Below are 23,707 nucleotides of genomic sequence, written 5' to 3'. Positions count from 1 at the left end.
ATTTTTTTTTTTTTTTTTTTTTTTTTTGATTGTTCTAAAAGGCTACAGGATAAAATGTCAAAAATTCCAAAGAGTTTACTGTCTGGGTCTTAGAAGGTGTCAGGACTATTATGAGCTCTTAAAAAATAATTCAAGCCTACCATAGCTAGCCAGTAACATTTTATAGTTCAGAACTTAGTTTTTTGTGAATGACAGCTTGCCTGATTTTCACACAGATTGTGATTAAAACATCTATACATAAACCACATATAGACACTCACTATAATACTTTTTCATTAGGTTAGGTAACAAGGCACTATGAAATCTCAAGAGTATAAATTGGATAGAAAATTAAAATGTAGGAAAACTAAAAGGGAGTGAACAAACCAATCCATATTAAAAAAAAAAAAAAAAAAGTACTCACTATGACAAGTTGGACATCTTTTTCCATTGCAGGAAAATCTACTTAATGTCATATCAAAATCTGTAATAATCTATTTAAAGAAAGAAAAAGCAAAACTGTCTTACAACACGGAGGGACAAAATAAAGGATGGCTAGAAGTTCTGAATGATCAATAGTTGCGGTTGAGTAGCATGTGTATCACAGAAAACTCCCTACTTTATTGAACCCTTGTAAGCCAGAATCTCCTATAAGAATAACTTTATTCTGACAAAACTGTTTTTCTAATTCCTGAAATTACTAAGATTATATGTTTATATAATTTAATTAACTAGTGTCTGGCTGAATTACAGTTGAATCAACAAGGGCTATTAAAAGAGTTATCAGATGTCCAAGTTTTGGAAGTTACTCGAAGGCTGATTTCTATTATAAATATTCTTAGAATTTTTGGCACAGAGCAAAAAATCATATGATTGCTTTCATTCCAAACTGGTTATACCTCCTACTATCTTTACCTGAAGTTTGGCAGCTCCACCTTTGATGAGGCCACAAATAATCTCCTCTACTCTCCCTGGGTCCTTAATATGGACAGTCTTCTTCTGAAATTCTGGCATCTATGAAGAATATGAACAAAGACAGAAATATACTTACAGATAAAAACTTACTAGGTAATGCCTGCTGTCCATGGGATTAGAAGCTCTGCATCTAGAAACAGTTTCACATGACTAAGACATGCTCAGGACAGGAAGGCAAGTTAAGAGTGAGAAGAAACAAAATACTCTGGGTGTACTACTGATGACTGCACACAGTTCTGTTCGCTTTCAGTACCTGCTTTCATTCCCTTTCCTAATATCAAATTATTCAGTAAGTAGACGCTCACGGAAAAGATAATTGTATTTGTGGGAAATAAGAAGATACATAGAAACAGGACATATGGGATCACCTTGTTGTTCAAGTATGTCACTGGGAGATGGTGAACCTTAAAACTAGCTCTTTGTACAATTAATATGCCCTTGAAGTTTCAACACAGATAAAGAAGACAGGCTGATTTTGGACACCTGTTGTTTTGTTGAGATGTCGTATGTGTCAACTGAGTCCTCCAATACAACAGAGCACTATAGTAATTCCTGCTTCCTAGCTAATCCATCAATCATTTTCCATTACCTATTTTGCTGCACTTTTGAAATAGCACATGCTATCACACCACATATTCATTTTGAATGAAGAGTATTTCTTGAATATTATGATAAATGCTGAATTTAGTAAAAAAGAAAAAACTCCACCCCTCCTGAAACAATACCCCCCCCCGCCCAAGCCCTTGCTTACTCTAGTTTCTCTTCAACCTTGCAGAAATGGTAAAAAGAACAACTTGTTGACAGAGATTTCCCAATCTAGTACATATTTCCTTCCTTTATAATCATGTATGGACCCTTTAGAAAGCAAAAGCGTCAGACATTTGCAATCTGTCTACATAGGCATTTATGAGGAGTAAACTTTTTCTACATACAGAACTTCAGAGATGATGAAGTGTAAGGAATTACTTTTTTTACATTCTCATCATTCAGCTTTCCTTATACCTAATGTGTAATCTTTGTTGCAATTAGTTAATCAAAATAAATTTAAAAAAGAAAAAAAAAGTAGCTTCTATGTCCAGACACATTTCTGGAACCAGAGTTCTCATACCACCAATTGTTAGTCACACAACACTCTTTCTTCCCGTTCTTGATGCTGCTAAGCTTTTTATTTATTAGTAACAACTGACTTGCAGTCAGATTGCAATTAGGTTATTATTTAAGAAAAATATGACATTTTAAAGTCTTGCAAACACATGTTTTTATAATGGAAGAGCCACTTGTGTGTCAGGGAAAAGAAGATGATGGAGGTACCTTTAAATATCGGCTCTAGTCCACTTTGCCCTCACGTAGGAGCAAACTACATCATTACAGCTACGTGATTCTCAGCAGATACTTGTCTAACCCATTCTTCAAAACCTCCACTCACCTATTCATCACTTTCCTCAACCATGTATTTTAGTGCTCAACTATCTTTATATTCAGAAAAGTTTGCTTAATCTCTATTTGACCTTCCTTACTGTTATTTTAGGTCATTCAACTTGGAGGAAAGTATTCTTTTTCACGGGGGCTCACTGGATATTTCTCCCTTCTTCCTGAATTAAAGAACCCCAGTTTCTTCAGCTTTCTTTTGCAGAGCATGGATATCTAAACCTCTGAAAATTCTTGATGTTGTCCTGGCCCATCCATTTGCACCATATGTTCTTGAAACACAGCATACATAACAGTGGATATAATCTTCCTGCTCTGCTCTGAAGGGCTGCTTTGGCCTGTGTCTTCAGATAATGTCTTTGCATATATGTTTGAATGTGCTTATTTTGTTAGAAGTAATATGGTGATCATAATTCAAATTCAGTTAGTAACGACCAAATATTCTTCAAAGTTACTCCCATGTGGAAACAGGTAGTTGCACAAAGTGCTAAATTTTATGTTTAGTCTTGCAGGATTATATCTTTTCTTCTACGTCAGTGCTGCTATTTTTCAATATAACAAATATTTCTAATCTCCAGCATGCTAACTGCTACTTTCTGGCTGATACTGTTGAAGACACTAGTCAAAACAGAAAACAGAAAACCTTCTAAAACCCTAATCATGAGTCTCTGATAATTTTACAAGGTACTCCACCTATCCAAAAAGTTTCACTTAGGCCAGAATATCTTGCCAAAAATTCTTAAGTCATGACAGGGTATTTACTACTTCTTTGCTTATAAGTGTCATCAAGAAGCAAACTGGATTCATTTCACTTAGTTTGGAAGATTTACGGTTTTCCTTTGCCATCCCATAGCAAAGACGTTTTCTGTAGAAGTGGTACCTCCTAAACCAAGATAGTTGTTCTCTGTGTGGTTGCAGTGCCTTGCTACTTTTATTAGCACAGTAAATTCAAAAAAGATACATTAGGATTGGGTTCCAGTGGTCAGCTACATCCCAGGCTGAGAACCATTGAGAAAGCTAATGATTGTTAACAAAAAAATAAAATTATTGAAAAATATCTATTAAATTTGCTAATCTTTCAAGAAATACATTTAGAAAGCATTTCTATTTACTCAAAGTATCAGCAGATCTATCTTCATGAGATAAAACGTTATCAACCTGTAACACTTAAAAGATATTTTATGGTACTTCTTTTCTACGTTATATAGTGCTGGTAAACACATGTAACCATACTGCCTTTTTGGTGGGTATACAGCATTTTTTCTCTGTAGTGAAAGATAAAGCAATTTGACAGTTTTTTAATTCTTTCCCCTGTAAACGGACTTATTTAATTCCTTTGGCTTTCAGGAGGCAAATTATATATGCATTTTTGACTTGGAATAAAAAAATTAAAGTGAAATCTAAATGTGTGCTTTTGTAAGAAGTAGTTCAAACATTATTCGTTTTACTTAGATACTAAGCAATAAACTTCCTAATATAACATATAAACAGAACAGATGTTGGGGGAGATGGAGAGATCAGAGGGAGAGACTGTATGAGGAAAGCTGTTTGCTTGCTTCTGTTTCATTTCAGATTGAGGCCTTTTGTAAGTTTCTGAAACAACCTGAGGAATAACCTCCTTAGTAATTGCTTTAGTAGATGATGTTAAAACAAGACATTGCTTAAGATTTTAAGTATGATGAAAGCTTCCTGCTTTGATGTTGCAAACTGATATTCCTATTCAAGATCAGTTGTTAAGGTTTATTTGTTTCAAATAAATCTTTCATTTTTACACAAGAATTGAAGTCAGTTGAAGAGTATTTTAATTTTTGGGGGAAAAAAACCTTGAAGTCTTCTGCAGTGAGTATAATCCAGACAATTTCAACCTCACGGGTGTTTTCATAGGCAAAACCAAGGCCTCATTAATGGATACAGCATCTGATAAAGCCTCAGACAAATACAGTTAGTTGAAATAGCCACTGTCCCCATCACTAGTTTCTTGTTATCTGCAAATGAACATCAAGTAGCAATTCTTTTATTTTGGATTTATCATTATTATATTAGAAATAAATTAAACTGTCTAATAAGCAGTACCAGTTTTCTGGCACACTGTCTCCTTCAACATCTTACACTTCTGCCCAGTCTAGCTGTGTTTTTTTGTTGTGTATTCGCCATTCTTCAAGAGTTGAAAGAGACAAGCCGATTCAAGTTGGAAAGAACTGATAAGACAGATGAAAGAACAAAGAGTGAAAAAATGCTAGTAAGAAAAGTTCAGTCAATTTGATAAATTTGTGTTTCTATTAATTGTTTAAGAAAGCTCTAGGAGCCAAGTGAGTATACACAAAAGGCCCAAAATTCTGATGCACCGTTTGACTGCGAAGAACACGTACGGAGAAACAGTCAAACAGAAGTCTCCACAGCATTTATTACAACAAATGCAGAAAAGCTTTTCAGAGCAAGGAGCTTCTACATACAGAACTAAAGCCATATAAGCACACAAAAAGGAATTTATATTTCCTTGTGACATCTGAAAGTATACCCTACTGAATCACTTAAGTGTCCCTCTTTATTCTGTCATTTTATGAAAATATGAGTTCTGTTTTCTTACCAAGGACATCTATATGTTACTAGCTCAGAGGCCGGTATCTCTTGTAAAACACATGTTAAAAGATGGCAACTCCCAAAGGAAATTTGTGGTTGGCATATACACTGGCCATAAATACATTTAAATTTCTAGTCTCTTGACATTTTTAAGGAGCCTTCAAAGAGGAGCCAGTACAACAGAATTGAAAAAGATTATTTTAAAGATTGAGCTTGATTGGATTTATGAAAAGGAAAAAAAGATCTGCTTGTTTGTGATAGCAAGTAACTAGAATAAGGATGTAGGAAATTTTTTTGTAGCTAACAATGTGATAGTCATACCTTGATGAATGGACAGTAATGGATTCACACAGGTTTGGAAATCCCCCAGTGCTACAAACCACAGAATGGGTCATTTACAACAAGGGTAGTTCTGAAAATTATGTCTATTTAGTACATGAGACATGCATCTGTGTAGCTGGGTTAAATAAAGAGGAAAAGTATTTACTTTAAAGACCATATTGAATTCTAGTTTTGAAATAAAGTTTCTTATATACAATTGGATAGCAGGAGTGCAAACAGAGCTGCTTTTATGTTCTATCTGGGTGCTGCTTATATATATTTTTTTTTTTCTTAGTATCTGAGACAGTGTATATCTTAGTGCATGGTGCATCAGTTTGATTATAGAACAAGAGTTGGTGATAATCAGCAAAATGAAAGGCAGGTATCTAAGTGAATTCACATCTGCCATAGTAAGCATGTCCAGTCAGGTATCCTAGGAAATTAGTAACTGATTGTGTGCATGAGGTGTAATGTTAAATTCCGGAGTTAAGATTATACTGAACTTTTGAATCTACGGAGTGCTGGAGGTGGAGTAGTTACTTCCCTCCCCCTATCCAGTAAAACAACCATGTAAGTCCCTATGATTTAAAAAAAAAAAAAAAAAAAAAGTCCAACAAAGAAAGGAAACTTCATACAAAGGAGACTGTGGGACCTTCTGTTGTTTTCACTATCCATAATTTTAAATTGGGATGGATGAGCTGATGAATCACTTGCTCATTTCACAATCAAATCTACGTATGTAGCCTGAAATATTACTAGTAATAATCAGAAATGTTTAAGTTATCATCATAAGTCTGCTAAGTAACACTTTGACCAAGGAGATGTTTGCTTTGACCATGGAGATCAGTGACAGGTGACATTCCTCAGGGGTCAGTATTGGGACCAGCGCTGTTTAACATCTTTGTTGGTGACATGGGCAGTGGGATTGAGTGCACCCTCAGCGAGCTCGCCGACGACAGCAAGCTGTGTGGCTTGCAGCCCAGACAGCCAACCATACTCTGGGCTGCATCAAAGAGAAGTGTGACCAGCAGGTCAAGGGAGACGATTCTCCTCCTCTGCTCCACTCTCATGAGACCCCACCTGCAGTTCTGTGTCTAGCTCTGGGGCCCCCAGCATGGGAAAAACATGGACCTGCTGAAGTCTGTCCAGAGGAGGCCATGAGGGTGATCAGGGGGCTGGAGCGCCTCCCCTGTGAAGACAGGCTGGGAGAGTTGGGGGTGTTCAGCCTGCAGAAGAGAAGGCTCTGGGGAGACATTATAGTGGCCTTCCAGTGCCTAAAGGGGGCCTACAGGAAAGCTGGGAAGGGACTCTATCAGGGAGTATAGGGATAGGATGAGGGGTAACAGTTTTAAATTGAAAGAGGGGAGATTTAGATTAGATGTAAGGAGGCAATTCTTTCCTGTGAGGATGGTGAGGCCCTGGCACAGGTTCCCCAGAGAAGCTGTGGCTGCCCCCTCCGTGGCAGTGTCCAAGGCCAGGCTGGACGGGGCTTTGGGCAACCTGGGCTAGTGCAGGGTTTCCCTGCCCATGGCAAGGGGTTGGAACTGACTGATCTTTAAGGTCCCTTCCAATCCAAACCATTCTATGACATAAGAAAATGGGGCAAAGTATTTTTATACTGATACCCTGTAAGCTTATACTACTTGGCAAATACAAAGTTTTCTTATATTACAAAGACTAATCCAGTATGGATGCCTCCCAAAAATTACTGTTGAGAAAACACCCTGCATTATGGGTGGATAAAATTTTAAAGGGAACTTCTCTATAATTCTCAAGGATTGACAGAGTAATTTTTTAGGTGTCAGTAATTCTGAATAATAACATCTGTTCTTGCACTTATAAACATATTAAAAATGTTCCACAAAATTTCACATGACCGTGATGTCATAAAAGTAGTAAGACAATGAATAAGAACTAGCCATAATACTACTGACAGTACCTGAATTTCAATTATAAAAAAAATTCTTTTTTTCTACTTTGTTGGTAAACCTGCCATAGACTATATAGGTTCCAAACCTATTAACTTTTGATACAGAGCACACACAAACGTGGGCTGGCAAGGAGAGAGAACCATTAATGTTACCTCTGAACAAGGAAAATGCAAATCAAAGTGATAAAATGGATAGGATTCAATTATTTCTACGTCTTATTTCTAGTCTACGGTGACAGTTTCCAGTTAAAACAGTATAAACCAAGAATAAATGACATTTATTTTGGGAACTGCAGATGCCCAATTCCAAGGTCTGAGACTAGCTATCGCATTTACTTACTTATGGACATCTACCAAAAAAGGCAGGACATGGCATCTTGGTTTCAGTGTTCTTGGTGGCAGAAAGTAACAGTTTGGTGAAATTATAAACAAAAGGGGCACATTTCTTAATTTACATTTACATCTTCTTTTCATCTGCCCTTTTCTTTGTGTTGTTACAGAACATTACTTTTACCTACTTATTCCAGAAAACAAAGCTTACAAAAAATATTTGAAAACAAGCTTCTTCATGTAACTTCTGCTATTTGCAATGTATGAATTGCAAGAAGCAGAGGAGCCATAAGAAAAACCACAGAATGGGAGTGTGCATATCTCTTCCTCCATCTGTATATGCTGATAGATAGCTACTTGTGCTCATACGCTCATATAGGTATAAAGCAAGATTGGCTTTAATTTAGACAATTTGAATTTTGATCCATGAGTGTAACAGAGGTTTCTCTTAGCAGCCCCAGCTGTTGGTAGGTTTATCTTTTAGACAGGAACATTAAAAGCTACTGGACATGATTGTCGTCACATCAGTCACTCCATTATGTGCTGCTAGTCAGGAGAACTGCACTTAGTGGTTGTGCAGTCTGCTAGCATAACCTGAGCTCAGGACAGATATTTATTAATTTATTTTTATTACCAATTATTAAATTATTATTTAATTACCAAACTCCAAACCATCATATGTTTTACATTCATATGATGTAAACTGAAATATGGTAAGAAATCCCTAGTAACTAGTAATTACTGAGTTGTAAATTTGCAAAGAAATAGCCTTAAGACTACTTACCTAAAAAGTAAACAGGTAAATATTATATGAAAATGAAACAATAGAACATTGAGTGTCTTCACATTTGCCTGATAACATGTTACAAAACAGATACCCAGCACATGTTACATGAAATAACTGGAAGCTGCTTCATTACCTAAGCTATTTTAAGAAATGGAATAGGATGCATACTAAAGGTAATTTTTCCTGGTTTATTTTGTTTAATTATTTACATCTTTTTACACTTAATGTGCTGGATTGATATTTAGTTTGGGGAAAAAAAAACCCACATCAAAAAATCTGGAGAGAGAGAGCTTTCACAGAAAACATGACAACAGTGTTTCCTTTTGTGCTTTTAAAGGAGAGTACCTGTGCGTTGAGTTTAGGGCACTCCTGATTCTTCTGTCCTTGATTTTGTCCTACTGCAACAGCATAGGTGGCAAGCAGAGTCCAGAGACACAGGGCTCGCATACAGGCTGCCAAAAAAACCCAACCAAATCCTTTTAAGAATTGGTCTGCTCTATGATGTGGTCTTTGCTGTTCTGCTGTACAGAAATAAAAGCAGACATGCATGGTACGTAGCTACAGCACTATGAAAATATCCATCCACACTTAAGACTACTCTGATACTTATTTAAAAGCAGAGGAACATTAAGATGAATTAACCTATTCAATAAAAACTGGTAAATATATTTATTCCTTCGATGCTGTTGCCAATTCTGTGAGATCAGAATTTTATTTTAAAAATATAGCTTGTCACAATAAACAACTGTTAAGCAATGCCTCGGCTTATAACCTTGGCTTAAAAATGCAGGCAGAAGACAGTCGGTACTATTGACAGAAGCTGTGCACACTTACCAGAGGGTTTTGCAGGAGCAGCTGCAGAAGCAAAAGAAAATTCCTCTTGCTTGAGAAACACTAATATAGCAGCACAAGGTGCAGTTGAGGGCGTTTCCAAATACAGCCTGACTAATCCCCGTGCAAAACCCCAGGGTCCTGTGACGCACATCAGCAATGCACAGCAGTTTGTTATGCTCAGCACTACAGCCTGACAGGCTTACAGATGATCAGCTGGTGTACCAACAACAAAACCTTTGACCTTCCCTGAATGAACAGCTTTCATGGATGCAGCAGGCAAATTTGGGCTGCTCTAACAGGGGCAGGTGCTTGTTTTTCAAAGCAGAAGTTTACTACTTTGTTAGTTTTTAACCCTTTTACAAAAATCTTTCCAAGTATTGTAGGATTTCCCGTTGCAGAGCTCCACAAATTTCTTATATCTCACTGACATGGTCTCATTAATATTTACAAGGGAGCACATATTTATTTGTGTAGAAGCAGCAGATTAATTAATTAATCTTTGCTTTGACTTTAATTATCTATGTGATACTGAAACAGGAGATCAAGAAGGCTCGTCTGTCAGGATTTATTGAGACACAAGGCAACTCAACATGCTCTCAGAAGTTTGTCATTAGGCATGTTGCCTGATCAGACAGTAACTAGGTGACACACAAGATGTATTTAAAAGGCATCTTTTTTACTGTGACAGGATGAAGGAAGTATTGTCTAATCCTATTTACACTTTGAAGTTGTGTAAATGCTGGGAAGTTTCATGTGAAGTTAACTCTTGCTGTAACAATGGTGCAAGCTTCCCTCTACTATCCCATAATTTATGCTCAACCTTAGGTTTATGATCATTATTTCAGACTACCAGAACTAACTACAAACATTGGGCCAATTCATACATGGCCATGAATGTGACCAGTGCAATTGACAGAACTGAAGCAAGGGCAGGTTAGTAATGTAGCACATACAAAACCCATAATGCTATAGAACACCTCCCACATTTCCAGGATGCTAGAAATTCATTACTTATGAAAATTTCCTTTTAAGAAGGATGTGCTGTTTTTCTACATTAAAAAAAAAAAAAAATCAGTAAACTTCTTCTGAATGCTACAGTGAATCCGTATGTTTTGTGTCCGCATTCGAACTGTAGGGCAGTATATACTCCGTCAGGATTCCTCAGACTCTGACCTACGCAGAGTACTTTCATTTTTTTCAGTTGTCCTCTCTGGGTTTTGACCCAATGGAACAACTAGTGAATACTTCAGCTGATACAAAACATACAACTTTCATCAACACTCATCCTCTCAGAATTGAACAAAATCCCCTAAAATGTACATATTAAGGTCGGCTGTATCCTGAAGCAGCAAAACACTATGTTCAAAACATAACATAATCCCTGCAAAAACTATACACAGTAAATTGAACTTACTTGGCATTGGTATGTGCCAGGATTCATAGGTTTATACGCTGTTGTAATAGGTAACATACAAGGAACATTATAGTATTTTATTATAGTTAGCATGATTTTGGGTAATAATATCTCCATATTAATGTTTTGGAAAGCTATGTATAATGTAGTATCTTGAATAAATACGAATTACTTGCACAGTAAAAAGCTGTAGCTTATGTCAGTGCTGGATTTCCAGTTTTCGAAAAATCCTATGAACAATGAAGTTAAAATATACTTGCTAGATGAATCATGTAGTTCAGATAAAGGCATCACTTCATACATTTGATTTGCAAAGTACCTGTCTGAGCTTTTATTTATTTCAAAGGTGACAACGGTACTGATATAAATTAGCCTTGTGAACCTCATAGGTGAGACCAGGATGTAATGGGGCTGGCCTGTTGATATTCTGGTATTTCTTGTGTGATTCAGTGAGAAAATTAATTCTAATGCTATCAAGAACTTAAAGAAAGTCAGCTTTCTCTTTATGGAAGTTGGGGAAACAAAAAGAGAGGTTGTTTTTTTTTTTTTGTTTTTTAAATTTATGTACGATTTAAGATTGAAGAAAATAGTTGCAGAAACTAAGTCCAACTTACAGACTAATTTTTTTGTGTACCAAACTAAATAGAAAGCATTTTAAGTGAATGATCATGGTGTTAGTGAATGAGCTAGAACATGACGTGAGCAAAATTTCTGTAAACATTAATACAGCCAACTCCCAATTCTTAGAAAGACATCTACTGTATCTCTAACAACAATGTACTTTCACTTTAATGAAAATGCTGTATATGAAACTCCTCATGTACAAAACAAGTCTGTCTTTGCAACTCTAAGAAACCTTTGTGTCAAACACTTTAATTACAATAGTTACTACTGACCATGCTGTTACTGCTACTTTGAATCAGTTGAGCATTGTTTATAGTGTTTCACTTCTGCTAAGAGATTAATTAACATTAGGCCTTCTAAAGACAGAGAAATAAAATTAAAATTAATTAAAATTAAATAAAATTAGGCCTTCTGAAGACAGAGAAACAAAGTCCAGCATGACATTTTTACTCTCACAATACCGAAGGTCATTCAAATATATTTTGAGAACCACAAACTAAAGAGGTATAGCTGTTTCAACAGATAGGTTCTATTTTAATCTCTTCTTGTTGGCTGAGGGCCATATCTCAACTGCAGAATATTCTACGCAGAAAACGAGAGAGAGAGAGAGAGAGAGAGAAAAGAAAAACACTTAAAACGTTACATGATTTGTCATTCATGTAAAGCCAGGGAAAGGTTCAACTTTATATGGTGGTGTGTTACGTTTGTAGAGATTCAGGATGCTCCCAAAGAGTACGAAGCCCTGGAAGTTTTTAGTGTGAAGCAATGAAAAACTGGTTCTACTGGTACCTTACATACCTCTGCCCTAGGTTGCACCCCTTTGTGGAAAGAAATGAACACAGCACAGAAATTATGTAAGCAAATAAGCTGATTTTTTTTTAAAGTAAAAAGTTGAATACTTCAACAAAACTTATGTCAGCTTTTAAAGATCAAGAAAGAGGTAATATTTAAGAGTAATTTCTGTTCATTAGAATATTTGCTACAAAAATTAGAGGTGACTGAATCCTGTCTACATTATAAACATTAGCTAGTGGCTTTTCATTAGCTTATTAACTGTTATTCTTGTTTAGTGAGCCTACTACAACTGAACAACTTTGAATATATCCCCATATATTTAGCATATTGCCCAACTTTACTTGAGCAGTACCTTTATTACTGGGATCAATTTGAAACATTAAGCAACTGTATTTGTTTTCTAATTTTGCTTTTGTAATAAGTCTACTTAGTTGATATTTTCCAAAGCAGACTACTTGATACAATCTCCACAAGACAGGGAAAGCTAACTGAACCTTAGCACGCAATTACCAAACCAAACAGAAGAAAGGAACCAACATAATTTAATTCAAACATGATTTTTATTCGCGTCCTAGGGAACCGAGTTAATGAACAGCATACTGGTTCCACCAATAGCTTTTTATATTTGTAAATGACAATTACAAAGAAAATAAGATAAACGTTCAGTTTGATGAAGCTAGGCTAAATAAAGTTTTAGAAGGATGCCTTGCAGGAGTTTTGGATACCACTTATTTTTTCAGTACAGGTTAGGTGTAAAAAAAATACTAGCCATATTTACAGCTGGTATGATACAATACAGAAATACTATTTGTATAGGAAAGAGTGTGTGTGTATTATAGAGATTATTCATGAGGAATGTAAGAGATTCTTTAAACAGAAAAAAGCTTGAACAGCACTTCTATGGAAAAGTGCTAAGAACACATTAAAGACTGAATTCATTAAACTGTGATAAATCCAGTGAAGACATATGCTAAGATAACCTGAGGGTTTTATAAGACGCAGCAGTACCATTTTAGCTGAGAATTTGTTTTGTCTACTCAGCTATCATATTTTAAAAAGGCAGAAATAAATGCATGCACCAAACCCATTAGAGGAGGTAAACATTGTATCACAAGACATATTTAGCAACTTTATTTGACAGAGATTTTCTAGATCTGATCAGAGATCAATCTTTACAAGATAAAACTGGTGATCATCTATAGTCTGGCCATTTATGGCTGTTTTGAACACATAAAGTTATTAGTGCTAACACATACACTCAAATGTATAAAGAACAGCTAAACTTAAGTATTTATTCTTGTGCTTAATACAACAATCACTATGATGTCATACTCACTGAAAAATGATATCTCAATAAAACCACTGTTATTCATTAAAAAAATAAGGCTACATAAAGACATATTTTCATTCAGCAAGTTGAGTGCGCTTGTTTTGAGCATGGAGTAGATCACCAGTTTCATTTGGACTAAGCAAAGTTTTTAAGTAGTGGACAAGAACAATGATTAGCTTATGTTAAAGTCATGCAGTGAGATAAATTATTCTGGTTTAGTGATCTCTCATGGTGGTTACTCTATGAAAGTCTATGAGGTCAGAAATAGGAGTTTTTGTGTTTTATTTTTTTTTTTTTTAAACCAGTTTCTGCAGTTCTGGAAATCTAAAATGAATAGAGTTTTAGCATCAATTTAAAACATGCAGGAAGCCATGACTTGCAACTGTACATGACATTGCTTGTTCAGATGAGAGAATAAAAGATACTGCAGCATCATTATCCTTTAGGCACCTTCCTCTTGTGCTTAGAAAAGCACTCTAAAAGCAGAGATCTCTGTTGGTGATAAAGGTATCATTATATATTATAAAACTCAGAACTGTAACAACTGTGGCAATAGAAGTCAAAACTTTATGCAATATTTCAAATCCTCTGTAGAAGTCTACAAAGGACTATTAGTAACTAGAGCCTCAGTTTCCACTATTTCATGTGATGTCCTCCTGTCAGTTATTACTTCAGGCAAAAATTTAGTCTTCTACTGAGAGAATATATGAGGTACAAACCATACAGAACCAGTTCTGAAGATTCTGGGTTTGAATTAATACAGCTCAGGGCAGGCACTTTTGCCTCTGATTGTATGTTAGGGGAATCAACTCATCTCTGTGTTTTGCTCCTACTTCCTCACTCTGGAGAGAATTAATCTTTGAAACTGATAGGTTAAAAATATTATGTATTGTTTAGTAATCAGTGAGTATCTAGAAATGATCAAGTGATCTTCAGTCAGTAGCCACGGGAAATACCAGTCTGTAAATTATATCCTACCTGAGCCAGGATTTAATCTGATGTTTTTTTTCTTAACCATTCCTCTCCTCTCCTTGCCAAAAAAAGAATATAAAAATATTCTAAATGTAAGCAAGCTCAGATCAATACTAAGAAGTTATTATATTATACTTAGATTTTACAAATAGCTTCTAAAGCACCATAATTGAAAGAAGACATCAAGGCTGTGACACTCAACTCAATGCAGGGCAGAAGAAAACTGAGCCTTTTTTCTTGGCCTTCATACTTACATTTCACTGGTGCCTATTCGTACCAATGCTTTCTGGATAGTCTGCTTTATAAATCTATTAGGCACTTGCAACTTAAATACCAAATCCAGTTCCAGTTTCCCTACCCTACAGGGGATAGAGCTGAGCTGGAAAAGTTCCTAAGAAGGGCAGAAAGGATGAGCCATGATATGAAAAGCTTCCATACAGTGAACAATTGAATATAACAGAATTCTTCAGCCTAGAAAATAAATGACTGGATGGCACAGAAAAGGTTAATAGGGAAAGACTGTTCACTATCTCTTACAGATAGTGTAAGAGGTAGAGGTCATCAACTAAAATTAACGGGAGGCAAAGTCAAAACAAATGAAAGGAGTCAGCTACAGGTCACACAATAAAGTAGTGAGATGTGGAATTTGTTTCTGGTGATACTGTAAATTTACACAGTCCTAAAATGGTACTGCATAACAGCATTAAAAAAAGCTCATCTTAAATTACAGACACTGTCTCTGAAATACAAGCTGCTGGAGGCTGGGAAATCATTCTGGAAAAAAACCCCAATGACAATTTACCCCATTCTTACGCTTTCCCTGGGTCTGCTATAGACCACTGCTAGACAGATGGTACTACCTGTATCAGGCAAGACCTTTCATGGAAGGTAAGTCAACATTCCCTGTTTCTAACATGTGACGACATTTGCTCTTCACGATTGTGCTTCCATTCAATTTCAAGTATAGATACAGAAAATTCATTTTTGACAAATTAGAATTTTTGAATTTGGTACTCTTATCTTCTGTTAATACTGCTATGGTAACAGGATAGATGTTAGAGTCTGGCTATCTGAAAGATCCTCTTCCCTCTCATGTTACACAGAATCTCATGCTTACTGAAAGAATGCTTACAGGTGAGGTTGTTGGCACAACTAATCCTTCTTCAAAATATCTAGGCAAACAGTATAGAATTCTAAGAACTGGCAGTATGTAGATACTGTGGTGTATTTGTAAATTCTTCATTAGCTACCAGGTGTGCAAAAGCTCACCTTGTATAATAACATAATTCTGATGACCTATATTATTTTCTCCCCAAACTGTACATTTGCATGTGTACTTTTTATAACTAAATATCCTTTATATGTCTATATGCACCTGCACTGAAAGAACCAAATGCTTGTTTCCCTAGAAGCTTCCCATGTAACACTCTCAAATGGAATTTGCATTCAGCCCAAGGCCTGGACTGAAGCAGTTGCTGCTGATTCTCTTCTTCTCTTATCTGCTTCTAAGAAAAAAACACCTGCTTAGATTTTTTTCACTAAGCCTAAGAATGCTGTATCTAGATCAAATAAACTCTGACCCTTGAATAGTGGAGTTGCGGGACCCAGTTTGAAAGCAAAGTCAGCAGGACAAAGTTTAATCTACAATGCATTACCAGACACTACAATTCTGATGGAAGAATGTAGTGCTAAATGTATATTCCAATTAAAGTTACACATTGAGACTAAAAAAGTTTTTAACTGTTAGGATCTCTTTGAACTTGTTGAAAAAATAATCCTTTAAACCTAAAGATGAAATACAGCTACCATACACTCACTTTAAAGGTAATAAGCAGCATGATGACTTGAGGCATGATGGATTGTTTTGCCTCCACGTCTCATTGTTTTATGGGTGTTTCTGACTGCTGGATCCATTCACATATGCCATTGGATGCTCCTTATTTCTTGAATCTCTGTGTATTTGCCCTTGGGAAGTGATATAGGACATCATATTGTTATGTTTATTAAATAGTTATTCAAATTAATTTTGTCATTGTCTGAAATGAGTCAGTGCAGTTCTGTATTCTTTTGTGGTGATACTGAACAAAAAGAATATAGTATTTAAACACAGTGTCTTCTTTGACCTGTGTGCTGCACCCTTAAGCATATGTCCACTTGTATTGAAAAATGCCTCATTTTTTTTTTTTACATTCAGGTAAAACACTCTATTGATGTAAGGATTAACCAAATTAGAAAAATCCAGTGGAGTTTCAATAAGTACTGATTTTTTTTTTCTTAAACAGTCAGAAACTTCAAACAAATAACCTAAGATAGAGGTGACCAACACAACAGCCACAGATTCCAACTTAATGGCTCAGTGCCAGTCAAGCTGCTGCATGATTGACATGGGACTAAAAATCTGCCTACTGCAATCATCGTAAGATCTCTGATGTTTTACAGCAGCTGACCACTGGTGATTGATTATGTTTGGGTAAGGGGAAGCAGCTGACCTCCAGCAACTGGTCAACACAACTGCTACACGCAGATCTCTCCCTCAGGAAGAAATAGTCACTACAGATCAACTGCTGCACAGTAACGTGACTGCAAGAAGGACAGGGGAAAAGTTAGACTTCACATCCTAACTTTTATTTTCCACATCTTCCATGACAGTATTATTTAGCCAACTCTCTTGCCTAGTCTTACCTGGCCTTGTATCTCTTTGCATGCTGGTCAGGAAAGGAGGCCAGGAAGACCAGTTGTGAGCTATTCCTGCATCTCATTTGCACTTAAGAATGTCATGGGACCAGCCAAATTTCAGTGCTGAGCATCTGACAGGCAGCAGAGACACAGCTGCTACTCCAAGCCCTCTGCATGCAGGAGCAGTTCAGCTGTTATGTATCTGACCTGGAGTCAGGTAGTAGCCCAAAAATACCAGTCATTGTGGGACTGACAGGTTGGTTACAGAGTATATTCTCTTCAGATATCTGCCTGCACACAGATAAAAAATTCACACTAGTGCCACCTGCTGCTCTACACTGCTTGCTGCAGCTCACCTAGCTAAAATGTGAATCCTGAAAATTACTTACCATCTGACAAATGCACCAAATTACAGCATTAAGTGGAGAGTATACCCTAGTATACCTGCACAAAATAGGCTTGCATATTCACACGTGGAAGGAAGAAAGGGGGATCATGGTTGAAGGCTATTATGAATTGAAACTAGCCAACACAGAAAAAGATTATGTATTTTGCATTATGCAATTAATTCAAGTTAAAAAAAAAAAGGTAAGAGGCTGCTATTCTTTTTTTTTTTTTTTTTTAAGGAACTAACTTCAGATATTTTAAAACGTATGCAAACTGTGACATTTTAACCTTTACAGGTACATTTAAAATTGCTATTGAATTTACAGCTAGTATTCTCCTGCCTATAAATGCATGGATCTATGCCCCGGGTCTCTTCAATGCCTATACTGATCAATTTAGATATATTTTATAAAAGTTGATAGTTCTTGCTAACTCAAGACTGACTGCTGAAATGCTATGTAAATTTAATTCATAATATGAACAAATTTGCAATGGTATGTGTATTCAGACAATTAAAAAAACCTTCTTACTGCTTATATTGTTTGACAGTTAAAGGTAATATGGTTAATACTTGTAGTATTTGCTATTGATCTTAATATGTAAAAAGAGTTTAATAGAACAGATACCATTATAGCTCAACCAATAATCACGAGTTATTGCAAGGAGGAGAAAAATCACTTAAAAATATGACAAACATACCAAGCATTTATGAAAAGACAAAAATATTTGAGAGCAGAATGATTCACTGGAAGACTGCTCTTCTGTCTTGGAGAAAGACTTTATACAAAAGTAGTAAACAAGCTCTTCTGAGACTATACTTACAATATATGTTGTCTCCTGACATTTACTTATATCTACTACTTGGAGATCAATTTTCAGGTGTAGTTCATCATCATGTTTCGATAACTGTTATAACTAGGATAAATGAGTTCTAAAGAAACTAACACAGAATTAAAGACTTAATTGATCTTCACATACCCATTCTCTGTAAGAATATATGTTTCAAGACCTACTTTAAAAAAAAGGCAGCAATTTCAGAAAATTAAGACGTACTTCAGATGGTTAAATTGTAGGATCAGCTTATTATACTAAATAAAGTAAAATATTAGTATGTGTGTGATCTATACAGTAGACTACATTTTGATTCTTAACAGTGTTAGAAGAAAAAACTGAAACTGAATTAATTTTTCTTCTCCTAGGATCCAAACTTTTTAAATTTCCAACTGATTATTTTACAGTGAGAATAAAAACCCATTACTAGTATCTAAATTGTATCAACATGAACTATGCTTAAAATGTTTTTCCTGGCCTGTATAAACTTGCTTTACAAGCTACGTTCTGGGTTATTATGTATCTAATGATTATCTGTGCAAAATGCCTGTGGGCAACACAACCTTGTTTTAGTAATGCTGGTGTTTATCACTGTCAATGTGATTTTTCTACTGAGGAATAGAGTCTAAACAAAACCCAAGTTTTATAGAAATAGTTATATGACAGCTCTAGTCCTCATATCACATTTAACTTGGTTTTAAAATTTTAACAATATTCTAAAAATTATTCTAATACTCTAGTTGCTAGTAATGTAAGGGCTCTCAGTCACACATCAGTAGGCAGGGGTAGTATTAGGTCTCAGGAGTTCTTTCACTTTTCACTACTTAGGTTCATATCCATTCTTTCGGAACAGTATTATTCCCACATGGATTACATCACTGGACAGCTCTCAAGGTAATGACATTTTAAATATTATCACTGCAATACCCAAAAAGTGACAGTGTCCTGCAGTGGTATTGTTAGAGAAAGTCCATGTTCCTTCTGTTCCCCTTTTGTTGATTCCAGTTTTCTCAGGCTCAAACTCTTCTTCATCTTTGTAAAGGAAAAAGTATGTATGAAGGTGTTCCACATACTAGCCATTTAGATTCCTGAATATATATGCTACATACTCCTTTATTCTCCACTGGGAGGTCATCGATGTCTCATGCCAGAGTAATGTCACAGTTTCTCTAACAACTAGTTACTAGCAACAAGACAAGAATAAAGAAGTGGAGTGGTATGTGATTGCTGCCAGTTGTAAAGGTCTGTATCCTTCATCTGTGGCACAAATGCTCTGATGCCCTACGAAACAAGAAGCCAGTCTCACCAGAGACTGGCAAGTGAAAGAAAATAATAAAAAATCTCCCCACACAAACCCTATTGCAGTCAGAATCACAGAATACATTCCTTTCTTCCTTAGGGAAGCAGATAAATAGCAATTACCTCACTTCTTACTCATTTGCTTATTTCTCTCCAGATAAATTCTAATAGCACAAAAATCCATGCATTTCTTTCCCCCTCTCAACATACTAAAAGGGAAACTGGACAGAGACATTTGACAATGGCTGGTTGAAAAGGTCCTGTAAAATGAGAAACTGCTTTTCAAGTCGATTTTTACTTTGCTGTTACTGAAATTTGATATAAAGTATGTTTTTTGGGTAATGAGATCCTCTCACTTCAGGGACAGAATGGTGAAATAGACAAATGTAACTAAGCGTCTGCCCACTGTTCTGCAAAATCTGAGAGAATAAGTCTCACTTTAAGGTATTTTCCTATTCTGTTTTCAACCAGCTCTATTATGTTTCTCATCCTTATAAAATAAACACAGTAAAAAGCTCCAAAACTAAAGAGTGAGGAACAAGATGCTGAAAGAAATGGAAGGTTCTAACAACTTCATTTATGAAACTGACAAACAACAAAAAATACTGTTACTCCAGTTAAGCAATTTTTCTTCCATTAATCCCGTATTTTATTTAGCATGGGTTATTCCTTACAGATGAGTGTTTTTAAAAGACTTAGGCATCATTCTTCACTCTAATTTGTGCACACCAGTTTTCTGCTGAGCTTCTAAAAGGCTTCACACAGAGGAAGCAAGAAACTGAAGTCTACTGTCAGTAGAATTCGATTTGCTCTATAAGGATCCACTACTTCATTGCAAACTTGTCTGGGGCCTGAAAAAACCAAAAGATTGAGTGTTACTGTAAGGTTTAATCTCTTTTTAAAGTAGCTATCAAACATTAGCTAATAGGTTACTTTAAGAATCTAATTAATTATTAACCTTCTCTTTAAATTAAAGTTAGCAACCTTGTGGCTAACTTTTACCTTCACCTAACCATAGGAATACTTTTACAGTTTTTCAGAAACAACAGTTTGGCTGTGCAGAGTAATACAGAAGGCTTTGGGAGGTAATTGTTTCCTGACACACAGAGTAAAACTTCACATGACTGGCTATGTATTTACTATTAATACCTCTGTTTCTTCAGAAGTGGAGCCAAAGTAACCTTGTCTAACATTTATCGGTGCCTAAGGGAAACTCGCTATTTGCAAACTTTAGATGGTCAATGAAGACACAATATTAAGACTTTAATTCTAAATGTAAACCTTTGCTTCCAGATGCAGTAATTTTATGGTGTCTTTATTAAGCTTAAATTTGTGTTGCAGTCTACTTTGCTAAAGAATTCATCTACTAAAATGTGTGATAGATATTTAAGAATTCCTTGACTTTTGCTATTCAACAAGGAAACATGGTTACCCTTATATCTTCCACAGTGTTTGAGAATCTTTCCCACTCTTCTTCACATTAAACATTCTTGGCATCAGAATCCCTGCCATTAACTTGTCTTGTAGATATTCTATATGATTTGTAAATGTCACTGTCTTTTTAGCATTAAGCACTGCTATAAGTCAGGTTTTTACTTACATTTGGGCCTTATATTTATCTAATATTATTTTAACTAAGAAAAAAAGTCAAGAAACTTACTGCTGCAGTTAATTATAATGAAAGAAGATTTCATTGGTGAGAATTAAAGTCACATAACTAAGGTATAAATAGGCCTGCTCCCTACTGATTTTGATTGAAGTTATAAATCAAGGCAATTCTGACTCTAATGGGGGTATGAAACCAAAGTGTAATGTTCCCCAAAGAAAACTTGAACTAAAAAATCTGCTGAAAATACAGAACAGGCCTGTATTTTTAATCGAACACAGAATACCAGGCTGGTATAGCAACTCATGTACTAGAAAAAATACATTTCAGTAAGGCAGCATTGTTCCTCAACACCATCCTACCTTACACTAAACTACAGACTGGAAAACAGCACCTTCTCTTTGAAGCTCAAAGGAACATCTCTCTTGTGATAAACTAAACCAAATGCAGTGTCATGTAAATGACAAACACTGAATCAAATCTACATTGGTGGATAAAACTATTTCAGGAAGTTCTCTAGAATGCAGCACTTAAACACATTTTCGCCCTTATTTGATGAACTAAACTTCTTGGTATGAAGTTAACATAACTATTTCACTTAATTCAAAGAAATTTCACAGCCTGGTTATACGTGTCCACTGAAAATACTCCCTGAGGAAGGAAGAAGACTTGCAGCTGACAAGCTAAAGATGTTTGCTAGCTGAAGAGGCTGCCAGCTTGAATATCAGTTGAAATGCTAGCTCTCTAAGTGAGCGGGTAGTATTAACGTGTTGCATCCAACTGGTAAAATGTTTCTGTATGAGAAGGCTGACATACTTTGAACAAGCTTTATTTTTCCCTTGCAATTTAAAGTTGAGAAAAGCTCTGATCATAAAAGCAGAATTTTTGGAAGTATCTATTTAGGATCATGGATCTGTGTCCAAGAACACAGCTCTGAAAGTATTTTCTGAAGTACATACTTTAGAAATTAACTTACCAGAAATCAATTTAATACCGGTGTAATGATTTTTATTCCATACCAAAGGCAAAATCTTTGCAACAAAGATAAAAGCCTAAGTCTTCCCAGTCAAAACACCATTTAAACACTGTACAGAAAGTTAATACAAATACATCTTCAGCAATTATTAGGCACTTTCTGAACTACAGCTCAAATGGGATACTGTGAATAGGAGCTGGTGAAACTACTGGATCTGCCTTTTGAGTGTCTGTATGATCAGGGTTTTAAATGCTGTTATTTTATTGTTGACATAACTCTAAAGTAAGTTCTAGAATTAAAAAAAAAATAGTAATTTATAGTTAGCTAGTGTTATGCAACTGTAAGTTTTCAAATCAGTTTTCCAAAATCCTGCCATAGAATCCAGAGACCTTTTTTAGAAACAGATCTAAAGCCTCTCTACAGTGTCAATCCAAATGTTCTGCTCTCCCACAAGCTGTTTTAAGTGGGCTCACAGAAACTAAAAAGCCAGACACCCCACTCCAAATTGCTGAATGATGTGAGTGATGACTATAAACAGCATTCATATATTTTTTCAACAGTAAGTATGATGACTTTATGATTAGTAAAAACTCACAGCAGAATTCCACATTATCACAAACTGCACTGTATGACTTCCAACAGCAAGTGTTGCATCACGTGGCCAAGTGAGGGGTTGGCTCACAACTTAGAGAGTCCCAGTTCTTAGCAAAATCTATGTTTCCATGTGCAATTAAAAAAATAAATCTGAGCTATTACTAAGGCTTTGCAGGGGAGATCACAAAATATCCATTGGCTAACATCAAGTGACTTGACTTCAGAACAGTTCTTTGGTACAGTGGTGTCCAAATCACAAAACTCAAATTTTTAAGGATTTCAACATAATCAGCATACTGTCTAAACTAAGACCTTTTACCATCCAGTTACTAATAAGCAGATATTTAAATAATACCCGAAATAACAAGTTTAACAAGGGCAGTAAGACAGCTCAATCTTCATTTTATAGTAATTGTCAACAGACATTGCTTCCTATTTGCAACAGATGGCTGAACACACCCCTCCTATCCCTTTTTCTTTTAAAAGGGTTACATAATTACTACTTTTAAATTACCACTAAAACCTCTGGCTTTAAGCATAGGTACATACGGGCCGGACAGGCCAGGCCAGAGCAGAGCAGACGCTTTTAGTGCCAGTGGATCATGCTGTGGCGGCCCAGGTGCACCTGCCCCCCGCGTTTGTACTTATGAGGAGAAACCGGGCTCGGCATCCCTCCCTCGGCCCCTTCGCCTCAAGGAGTGGGCACAAGACACAGCCAGCCCCGCATATCTGGAGAGGAGACCCATCTCAACCTCTGGCGTCAGGCAGCAGACGAACCGCCGGCAGCGGGCTCTGGATGGATGGATGGATGGATGGATGGATGGATGGATGGATGGATGGATGGATGGATGGATGGGAGAAGGGACTCGCGTGCTTTGGGCAAGGGGCCCGTATTTGAGGGCGGCGGGGGTCGGGCCGCCCGCGCCTTGAGGAGGCGGGGGGGGAACATCGGCCTGCGTCCACGGGGGTGACCGGGGGCAGCCGGCCAACCAGGGAAGCGCCGGCCTGAGGAGACGGGGAAGGAGAAGGGCTGTCTCTT

At 36.3% G+C, this 23,707-nt stretch overlaps 1 protein-coding gene across 1 annotated transcript in view; it reads right to left on the bottom strand.

The window, feature by feature from the left end:
- Window positions 1-9,304, bottom strand: part of NT5C3A (5'-nucleotidase, cytosolic IIIA) — a 12,995-nt gene extending 3,691 nt beyond the window's left edge. The window contains exons 1-5 of the mRNA XM_026843822.1: window positions 9,165-9,304; window positions 8,676-8,851; window positions 895-993; window positions 314-473; window positions 201-231 (exon numbers count right to left, since the gene is read on the bottom strand). Coding sequence (XP_026699623.1) covers window positions 201-231; window positions 314-473; window positions 895-993; window positions 8,676-8,777 — 392 coding nt within the window. The 5' untranslated portion in view covers window positions 8,778-8,851; window positions 9,165-9,304. The remainder of the gene's footprint in view (window positions 1-200; window positions 232-313; window positions 474-894; window positions 994-8,675; window positions 8,852-9,164) is intronic.
- Between the last annotated feature and the right edge of the window lie 14,403 nt (window positions 9,305-23,707).

This window comes from Athene cunicularia (genome assembly GCF_003259725.1).
Source record: "Athene cunicularia isolate RWA chromosome 2 unlocalized genomic scaffold, athCun1 chr2_part2, whole genome shotgun sequence".
NCBI classification, from domain to species: domain Eukaryota; kingdom Metazoa; phylum Chordata; class Aves; order Strigiformes; family Strigidae; genus Athene; species Athene cunicularia.
The sequence above is the reverse complement of the archived record's forward strand: the minus strand, read 5'-3'. Positions and strand labels throughout refer to the sequence as shown.